General features: G+C 42.2%; 1 protein-coding gene across 1 annotated transcript in view; it reads right to left on the reverse strand.

Moving 5' to 3' along the window:
* MCF2L2 (MCF.2 cell line derived transforming sequence-like 2) overlaps positions 1 to 10,487 on the reverse strand; it is a 164,847-nt gene that overhangs the window by 126,537 nt on the left and 27,823 nt on the right. The window contains exon 3 of the mRNA XM_009321723.1: positions 7,399 to 7,513. Within this exon, the coding sequence (XP_009319998.1) occupies positions 7,399 to 7,513 (115 nt within the window). The remainder of the gene's footprint in view (positions 1 to 7,398; positions 7,514 to 10,487) is intronic.

Consider the following 10,487-nt stretch of genomic DNA (forward strand, 5'->3'; position numbering starts at 1 on the left):
TTCCTAATAGTTCACGCTTGTACTAGAAAAACTGCTTGAATTTCCCACTTCGATAAAAAAGGCATTCCTCTGAGAATTACGAAATTCAATGACAATGGATCTTTCCTCTTAAGCACTGCAACATGCAGCTCTTTATGCAGAGGACAGAAAATGTGTTTGCAGCAGTGCCTCTCAAGCACAGGGAAGATAATTCACCAGTTTCTCCTTTTATATATATACAAATACATGCATATCCTTCAATAGCCGAACAAGTGTTTCAAGGAAAAAAATGCCCGGCATGGTATCTACGTGTTTGCTCTAGACGTTAGGAAAATCAGAGGAAGGCAACAAAGAAATTGTGTGTATTGCAGATTGACAGAAGGAGTGTGAGAAACTAAACACAAAAGTCTCAACCTGGGAGCTTCCTAACTTACCCAAAACTCTGCATTGGTTTTATCAAACTGCTTCTGCTGATTGGGACCAAAAATTGCTTTGGAATTCTGGTAGGCATGAAAGGCCTGGGCAAATCAGCCTCAGCCTCCAGACCACCAGGTAGCATCTCTGTGGACAGGGTGCCTGTCCTGCCTAATGGAGACACATAGACACAGGCTTTTTCTCTCTGCCTTGACGACCGATGTTGCTGCATTACAGGTGAGGTGCCAGGAATTCTGGCTACATCTCAAACAGAGAAGGTTGGGGTAAACTTGCTGATAGTTTGGGAAATCAAAAGGAGCACAAAGCCACGTGTCATTTTCCTCCTTTGCTTGTGTGATACATGTCCAAAAAATCTTTTTGTTTAGTAATTCGCTAAGAAATATTTAGGTCACTACAGAAAGAAAACAACTGCTAGAAATTGTAGGGTGCAAATGCGTTCAGGAGGGAAAAGGAAAAGGAAAAGGAAAAGGAAAAGGAAAAGGAAAAGGAAAAGGAAAAAGAAAAGGAAAAGGAAAAGGAAAAGGAAAAGTGTTTTTTTCCTTCTCTGTTCCCATTTAATACCCCCCGCATCTCACTCCAGGCAGAATGCTGGGGTGGTGTGAACCTCCACTCCTCAGCATCAGAGCTGCATCCACCCCGGGCACAGTGGTCTGCCAATCCCTGTGCCAACAGCAGCCCCGGTTACTCCATTTACTACAGATGGAGAACCTGGAAATGACAAGCCTCCAATCCTTCAGTTAATACAGCCACCACCCCAAAAGGCAAAAAAGCCATTGAGAAGCTGTCAAATAGAAACACACTCTAAAAACCAGCTGATGTGGGTTGCACCCAGTCCCCTGGCCTAGGGAACAGGAGACCATCCAGTCAACACTAGCTGCTGTCTGACCATTCAGTCCACAGAAAATTGGCTTGTTAAAGACAGGATCTTAGTCATTAACAAATATCTGAAAACTCTCCTACATACTATCCACCAGTTCAGACTAATCCAGAATAAATCCAGAATAAACATTTGATACTGATAATATTAACAGTTTTCACAATCCAGTGGTCCTAAAAACAATCCCAGCACCCTCGCTGGCCTCTTTGTTAAAGCACAGACTCAAGCATGCTCTGGCCCCATACAGGTGGAGGTTAGCTCTTCTATTTGTGGTTCTTCAAATGACCAGGGAAGTGAGTAATCACAAGATGCGTGTCCCACTTAGGTTTCTTTGCTCTTGCAGGGAACAGGATTTGATCCAAATAGCTGGTTAACCAGAACAAATAAAAAAAAAACCTGCTTGTCGTGACTAATTATTCCAATAGAAAAATGTTACAATTCAACATCCATGTTGCTTACAGTGTGTTATTGAAACTGGTCTATTGTTTAGAACGTTATTAGTAATAGAGTGAGATATGAAGGGGGAATTAAGTCAATGAAATTCTCTTTGCAACAGTTACATGTTTAGATGACCTTGGAAAAGGCTGCCTCTTTAATACGCTTTATGTATTTTTGACAGCCATGTTAATCTTTGAGAACCATGTTAAAGCAGGAAGATGGGAATGTAAGAGGACATAATTTGAATCAAACGGATCACCAAAATACGGCCTCTACTCCAAAGAAACAGAGAATATATATTGTAATCAGCATCTAATTATGTTTTCAGCTCAGACTCACGCAACCAATTTGTAGCTGCTGAATATCTCTCAGACAATAATTGGACACACAGAATCAGGTTCAAATCTGATGCAGTTCCATTGAAACCACTGATTTATAACAAAATGACCAACAAAGTAGGTATATTAGCTGAAGTTAACATAATGCCAATGTTGGTCTAAAGAAATCTATCATTCAAGTAATATCAGGTTAATAAAAATGAGAAAAATCTGTTCTTTGCAAAAGTTATGATGTAGTTAAACCACAAGTAACTATATCTATAAGCACCATATTCACACAAGCTGACTGCACATAGAAATTGCCTTGTTTTGCCCATCTGCATGGTTTGAGAGGCTGACTAAAGGCTTTCTAAAAGGAGTGTACCTGGAGGATGGGAGGCCTAAAAAGATTCAGAATCAGACCCTTATAATCTCACCTTGGTGAGCAAACTGCAATGGAAGTAACTGACAAGACAGCATCTGCCAAAAGCAACAAGTACAACCGCGAGTTAAACAAACACAAAAGTATTTGTGCCAAGTAAAACTTGCCTCTGTGCCTCAGACTAACTCTTAAGTCCCATTTTTAAAAGTCCCTCAAACATGTAGATCAGAAGTCACTTAAAAAGAGACCTTTCCTGCCTTTTCAAGTACCTGTCCATGATTGAGCAGTTCATTTTTTCAGATGTTCTTCTGCATAGGGATTTGTAACAGCACAAAAGCATCCAGGCATCAGATGCAACAAGAAAAATTAAATTCATAGATAATAGGAACAGGAGCTTATGAAATACAGATAAAACCAAGAAAATGCAAGAGAAGCAGCAAAGGAATTTTCTCATGAAATTAGGCTTGGCAAGAACGGTCATGGGGGTGGGGAGAGCTGGGAATAGCAAACATATGGGAATAGAAACACTGCTTATCAGTTGCCGCTGCAAATCACAGTGTTGCAGGCCAGTTAAAGAGACAGACTGAGGAAATGAAAGATGAAATAGATACTTATATAATGACTTGGATTTAAATATAAGAAAAGAGCAAAGGAGAGCAAAACACCACTGGGTGCGCAGTCTAGCTATGGTGGGGCGCTACTCTCAGCTCTCTCCCTCCAAGACCGAGTGTAGTAGCTGCAGCTGGCTGGCAAAGACAAAACCTGCCAACCAGCTGTGCCTGGCACGTGGGGCTGAGGGGGACAGCACAGCCAGAACACTTTATTACACAAATAGCGCAGGTACAATCCTAGCTGCAGAAGAATATGAAGAACAAGCCAAGGCATGAAACTTGAGAGAGATTTGTCAGGGTAAAATGAGAATCAGGCCATTAAGCAAAAAATTCAGTTATCTATTGCAGTATATATCACTTACAATATTGAAGTTATTACATTGTCTGAGATTAAATGGGTAAAAAATGGAGAATAGACTTAAAAATTACACAATCTGAAGAAGGAGGAAAAGAGTGGCAAGAGGAGATGAGAAAACCACATGCTGCTAGAAAGCAGAGCAGCTGAGCAGAGCACAGAAGAAAATATAGGACAATATCTAGATCACTCAAAATCACTCTGGCAGACTACACAAAGGCAAGCAGCAAAGAAACCATTCAGAGATACACCTCTAAATCTTGGCTGCTACAGGTTGATGGATGCAACACAACAAGGGTCTAGGCAAGAGAGGTACCTTTGCACAACAGAAAACTCAAAATTGGCCTGTAACCCTGACACAAAGCTAGACCTCAGCCTTCTGCAATGTTATTCCCTGTTTTTCACCTTGATGTTCAGGATGGTATCAATTGTCTTCACTGAGATAAGCCAACGGTATTTGTATATCTTTTTAAATTTTTTTTTTTTACTAGATAGGGCTGATTTAAGACCTAAATTTAGCCAGGGAAACAGAGAGAGTGTCAGCAAGCTTGCTATTTCAGTCAGCAAGCCAAAAGGAAAGGCCATACCAAGGTCTGAATGTCATTTGGCACTAAGGGATGCATGCAGGCAAACAGCCGTGGAAAGAAGCCTAGCCAAGATGGCAGCACCAGTGCAAGTGGATGTACAGCTGAGAAACCCCACTCCTGTGTGTATCCAGAGGAAGGGAGTTCGTTTAAAAACACACACACATGCACTCTATCAATGTTTTCTCAGCGTCAGTACTGTAATATCTCTACCCTTATTATGGAAATGCATTGGGGTTTCTCCAGTTCTCTGAAAAGAGGGCTTTGAAGACAATCCTGCACAGCAGATAAACATCAAGCTTACCTCCAAATCAAATTCTGGCATATTTGCCTAGATCTACAGATGTTTGGCAGAGAGGTTCCCTTTCCCTGAATGCAACACATGCAATCAGTGGAGCTTGTTCCATCCTCAGCTCTGAATTCAGGTCAGCCCTCGAACACTGATTTGAGGAGGCCAGGAGATGTCGAATTTCCTGACCTCTTTTGGAAGGAGAGAAGGGCACCTGTTTATCAAAGTAGTTGATCCACGTCAATTGGAAGAGAAGAGAATTCCAGCCATGGAATAAAGCAAGCAAAAAACAGGCTTTCTAGCCCTATCCATTGTAAGTGTGCATGCATAGAGGTATGCATGCGCATACACCATGTTACTCAGTGTTTGTGGATGTGTATGCATGTGGACCACTCTTGTGAGCCGGTGTTGAACCAGGGGGAAAATTAATCAGATTACAAAAGTCTCACTGGACTGATCTTCCATCCTGGAAAGTAGTTCATGTTTTAAAGCCCAGAAGTGCAAGGTTTACTTACAGCCCACCCCAAAATACTGTGGTATGCCACAGCTGGTAAAGCAAATTTGCTCAGCAATGTCAAAGACAAGTGCATGCTTGTGCATCTGAATAACAACATTTGCTGTCTATCTTTATCTTTTCAATATTCTGTCATATGGGCACAGAATCATTCCAGAGGGACTTAGAAAGTTACTAACTCACTAAATGATGTAATCTGCAATCGTAGATCTTATCTCTACAACTAGCATGAACTTTATTCCACAGGGTACGTAGAAACAGACACTACAAAAGACAGATATTCTCTCTACATTTGCCTGAGAAATGATGCTGATTTCTCTGGTTCACTGAGCTATGAACAAGGAAGTATTTTCTATGATAAACAGGGTGAACTGCTTTTCAAACTATACTTCATCTCACCTGATTCATAGCCATACCCTTTGTAACTCCACAAGAGCTAGAGACTATTCTCTTCTCTTAGTCACTTTGTTTGATACCTGCATATCTTCCTTGAGAATTAAAATAAAAGGTGAACTACTAGCAGTGAAATAACACGTACAGGAATGCTGTCATAATACACACAGTAGTATGCAGTACAGTAGTGCTGATGAAAGTAACACATGCAGTCCCTTTATTGCTTGCTGAAATGTATGACAGAGACACTCTCTGTGCATGGACCAGCCAACTACAGATTAACAAGGCTCTGCTGCACCCAAACAGGTCCACTACTTATGCCACATTAAGATTGTACTTCATATACTTATGTCATAAATCACACAAGCAAAGCTTGCTGCTCAGGTTCTTCCTCTTCTAAATTAATACCTTTGTCCCTCACCATCTACATAAAGGGTGGCAAGTTTCAAATAGTGACTCAAGAAATGCTGTCAATCTTCTAAAAGCACTGCAAAAACTTCCTGGAAAACTCACATGCCTACAGAGTTATCTATGATTGAACCTAAGAGTCAAACCAACGTGCTGGTATGCAGAAAATGTAGGTTCAAACCCCAGCCTGTCACTGACCTTGAACAGGTCATTTAAATCAAACTGAATAATCACTTACTCAACACAAGGTTTGGTGAGCCTGTCTGTAGTGCAAGATATTACCTACACATACCTCTTCATCTGTAAAATAGGCGTATTGCAGCTCTCCTGACGTACAAAGTTTTGAAACTTAATTCATCATTCTTTGCACGTTGTTCTGGGATTCCTCAGGGTAAGAGAAAACTGATAAACTGAATCAAAGCAAAGGTCCATCTAGCCCAATACCCTGTCTCCAGTGTTGGTAGGTAGTGGATACTGAGGCAAAAGCAGAAGGAAAGTGAGGACAATCTTTCTCTTGGTATATTCTCCCAAGTTCCAGCATTAAGGAACATATGGATTTCTTCAGCCAGAGTTTGCATCTGAGCCATTGTGTTCAGGTGCCATTGATGGGGCTATCCTTCATGAATTTGGCTAATTTCTTCTGAACCCATCTTTGCTTTTGGCTTTCTCACAGGCTGAAGAAACATAAAGCATTTCTGTCTATCACGTTGACAATGTAACCTGCTAGTTCCCCAACATGTGACATTACTGGGAATCACCCACCAGCATACCAAATACAAAGAACTGGAAAACTACTTTTGTGTTTTCCTCAGCTACTCTTGCTGTTTTATTAACCTTGAAGCTGGTCATCCTCCCAGTCCTGAAGCTAGTGAAGAAATACAAAAGACAGAGTTTCCCTTGGCAGAACAAAAGCCCTACAGAGCAGAGTGAAACAATGAAGCTGTTAAGTTCATAGTGTGTGGTTTCTCTCAGCTTGCTTTGGCAACTCACTATGGGGAATACATGTAGGTGGAGCTGGAAAACTTCTTACTCAAACTTGAAGGAGGCACGTTTTCCCCTCATCATCCTCTAAGCACCTTTATACGCAAGACCACAGGAAATAATAAATCCCTGCTGTGCTTCTAACTAGTACAAACAGCCATGGTCCAGAGACAGGGTCAGGGGACTGAAAAAATATTAAGCTCTCTTTTTGGATAAACAAAAAGTAATTCAGCAGCCATGCCTTAGCGCATTTCCTCAGAGCAGTGGAAGTGGGTTTGTTTCACTATCCTTGCAGAGCTGCAGGCAAACAGCAAGGAAAACATCCTAGCTGTGGAGCAATCACCCAATAAACGAAGCACCAGAAAGCACACGGTGCTTGCCAGAATCCTGTCAATAGAGCACCTAGCTTGCTTTTGCAGAAAAGAGAAAGCTTGCTCAGAAAGATGCACTCGGAGAGTAAGTAGTAACAGGACCTATATAAGTTTGGCTCCTTCCAGATGCAACCCTTCCCTTGTTACATCCAGTGCCCCTGAGAGTTTTCACAAATGACCCCTCTTAGCCCCCTTTTGATCTGCTATCTTTACTGCTGCTCTTCAGATCTACACCCTCTCCCACCCAGTTCAAGCCCTGAATGGAAAACCTGTCCTGTGTGAAGCTTTCTTTCCCGTGCAAATGATGTAAGTGGTTCCTAGGGCCTCCTGTCCATAGGAAAGTTTCATACTCACTGGATGGATGCAGAGTCACTGGTACATCCTGGTAGCACCACTAAAAGCAGTGAGCCACTGAGGAAGCAAAGCTCTCTAGGAAACCAACAGACATTTGTGCTTAGCCTCACCTGGGAATGCTGGTTAGATATGTGACCACATTCAGAAAATCTTCATCAGGTATGTCACTGAATCCTGCAAATTCTGGAAAGGTTATAATCGGTGCCCCATCCTTCCCTCTTCCTCCTGCAAAAGAGAGGTTGTAAAGATTAGAGGGTGACTTTATGCCTTTGGACAGACTGGTCAGTACTCAAATGGGAAACACTGGCACATCCCTCATTGAAAAGCACCTAGATCCAGTACACATGATCAGCTTCCCATTTGATACTGTACTTTCGTTACCTCAGTTTACTCCAGATGAGATTCTAGCCTCTGCTGTTTATTCTCAGCTTTTTCATGAACCTTCTGCATAATTCTGATTAAGTGCTTTCTTTGGTTCTTTGTTTTCCATTTCCAAGTAATTTCTTGTGATAATATAACATAACATTTCCCTATGTATAGGTACAGCACTCTCCGATTCCTTCTAGACATTAAAGGAAATGAAGTAATAGAGCATACAAGCTTTGAATACACACATATAACCCATGACACAGGCCTAGGACCAATCCAGTCTTAAGTCTTTCCTTAACAAAAAAACCTGCTCAAAGTGCATGGAGTATTCAGTCAATGAGTTTTGCTCGTCTTGTTTATTTGCATCAAACCTCCATTAAATAGGACAGGAAGGTCATAAGCAGCAAGGTCAAGAAGAGTCCCTATCCGAGGGACTCCCTAATCCAAACTGCAGTATTCAAACTCTGGTAGAACTGTGGGAAGCATGGAGCTGAGTCCCTTACAATCCAGCAGCCTTTACAGTTCTCCTGACACAATGCTCAGGCCTAGGAGATGTTGTACACAGCACAAACCCTGTTTACTTGCAGGACCAATCCTAACTTGGTTCTGCTAATAAATCTGGGTGTCACTCAAACCAAACAGAAGTTAATAGGAGTTTTCTCACCAGCTTGGACTGAGAGCCAAGCACAGACTAACGAGGCACTAGCACATAAAGGAATACAATGAAACAAAGCTTTTGTTACGGGTATCTTATTGCTTAGTGCTGCTTAGGACATTAAGGACATGCTTTTCCCTGAGTCTTTCTCCTTCCTCTGCAATCTCTATGTAAGCCTATTTTTTGCACTAGGCTGAGGAATTCTCTACAAACCCGATACTGAGCCTAGTCCTGCAGCACACAGTTTTCCTAGTCATTTATCACCCGTAGAAGATTCTTGTCCAAGGAATAGCCATGCTCTGGGTTTCCCCTTAGTGAAGGGTAAGCTGTGAGAGGGAGACAGAAAATTACCTTCCTGAAGGAAAATATCCAATAAATTACCCCATTAGTATGGGAGAAAACAGAGACTCAGGGAAAAAATAGGAGCCCTCATTCCTCGAAAGTACCCTCTAAATCCCCATAAATGAACCCTGTTTCCAGCCTGCTCCCATAGACCGTTGCCTTTCCCTGCTGATAACCACAGCTGATGCCACAAACCAGCTGCTCCTGCTCCTGTTTGGTGGTTATTGCAAAGAGGTGCGCCAGTAATTCCTAGCTATGTCTGTGTAGAGCGGTCAGTCCCTTGCTAGTCCTGATCCTGCCTCTTTCCAACGCTCCCAGGCTCAGTTGGATTATTTAAGGTCCCTTCTGTGCTGTCCAGCCATGGAGAGCTGGGACGCTGAGGAACACAACGTTTGCATAAGGTAAAAGTGAGAGCTCTAGAAAATCAGAATTTTGAACAAGGAAACCCTTTTCCTTCTTGACATCTGGTGACATGGTGACTTTGTCAGGACACTACCATTAGCCCCTATTTTCCTTTCTGAAGGTTGATTATTGCTTTAATTACACCTGAAAATGACTCAGTTGTGTTAGATCATCTACTAAACTCACCCTGCTAGGGAGAAAACAGGCCTACAGAGATTGAAAAGGCTTTCAGCCAAAATGCAAAGAAGGAATACTATCATTCACACTGCACTGAATTGGATTTCAAACGCTGAGCAGAGCCACAGCCTCCACATTGATCTCCACATTGGCCTTGGGATAAGGCCAAATGCTGATGCATGGCAGCTTGATCTCAGGGCACTCTAGCTGCACTATCTGCAGTCAGCAGTGACATAGAATATGCTGTCATGCAAAATTAGTCAGACTTTCCCCAGACTGTTTGCTGCACTCTAGAGACCAGGAACACCAACCAGCAGGTACCCAGTTAGGATGGTTTGTTACAGATTCTTAGTGACATCTTCTGGACACAAACAGTAACGGCCAGAAAAATGAAATGGTAAGGTCTGCTCTGTCTCTTCTTGCAGAGCTCAATACATGCCAAGGTATTTCATAGTTTGTATCTTGTATGCATTCACATGGTTCCTGGGCACCATGCTTTCCCATTCACGTATCAGGTATGTGAAGATACTCTAAATGGGAGAGATGTAGTAACCTGGAATATTTTGGTTTGAAGCAGCAATATTTGCCCCTGGAGGATAAGATAAAGATTCACCTGGATCCCCTCCTTCAACACCTGATAGTTTACCTGCAGTTATTCTCAAGATTTGTTTAAACTACAAGTTTCAATGGCACTTCTAATGCTCCTGCTGACCAGGGTCTCTTTGTGTCCCTTTTATCTTCTCTTTCTCTTGCATCCATATTCATACATGTGCTCTTCTTCCTCTGGCCTCTTTTCCCCGAGCTAGATGAGGCAGGCTGATGATGCACTGTATGCATGTGGGTGTGTATTTTTGTCACAGGATCTTCTCCTATAAAAAGCCATCCAAGGAATGAATGTAAGCAGACTGAACACTCTCTTCTTCCCTTCACCACTGGCAACAAATCTAGAAGGACACTTAGGAGCAGCCTCAGACTAAGCATCCAACTAAGAGCCTTGCCAAGAGTCAGCAAGTCTAAGAGTCAGCTCCTTGCCACTGACTAGGCCACGCACCCTTAACAGCTCTTGGGCTCCATTTCATTCTCCAAGGTGACGGTAGCACTTCCTGCTGCAACCAAAACAGAAGAATGCTCAGAAGGTTCTTAAATACAGCTATGTTTCAGACAGGGAAATAAACAAGGAAACCCTCAGTTCCTGCCATACCATGAAATTAGGGTGAAGTTTGAGGAGTTTTGTGATCAAAAATTGTTAAGTAT

This window comes from Pygoscelis adeliae, unplaced genomic scaffold (genome assembly GCF_000699105.1).
Source record: "Pygoscelis adeliae isolate BGI_AS28 unplaced genomic scaffold, ASM69910v1 Scaffold223, whole genome shotgun sequence".
Lineage (NCBI taxonomy): Eukaryota > Metazoa > Chordata > Aves > Sphenisciformes > Spheniscidae > Pygoscelis > Pygoscelis adeliae.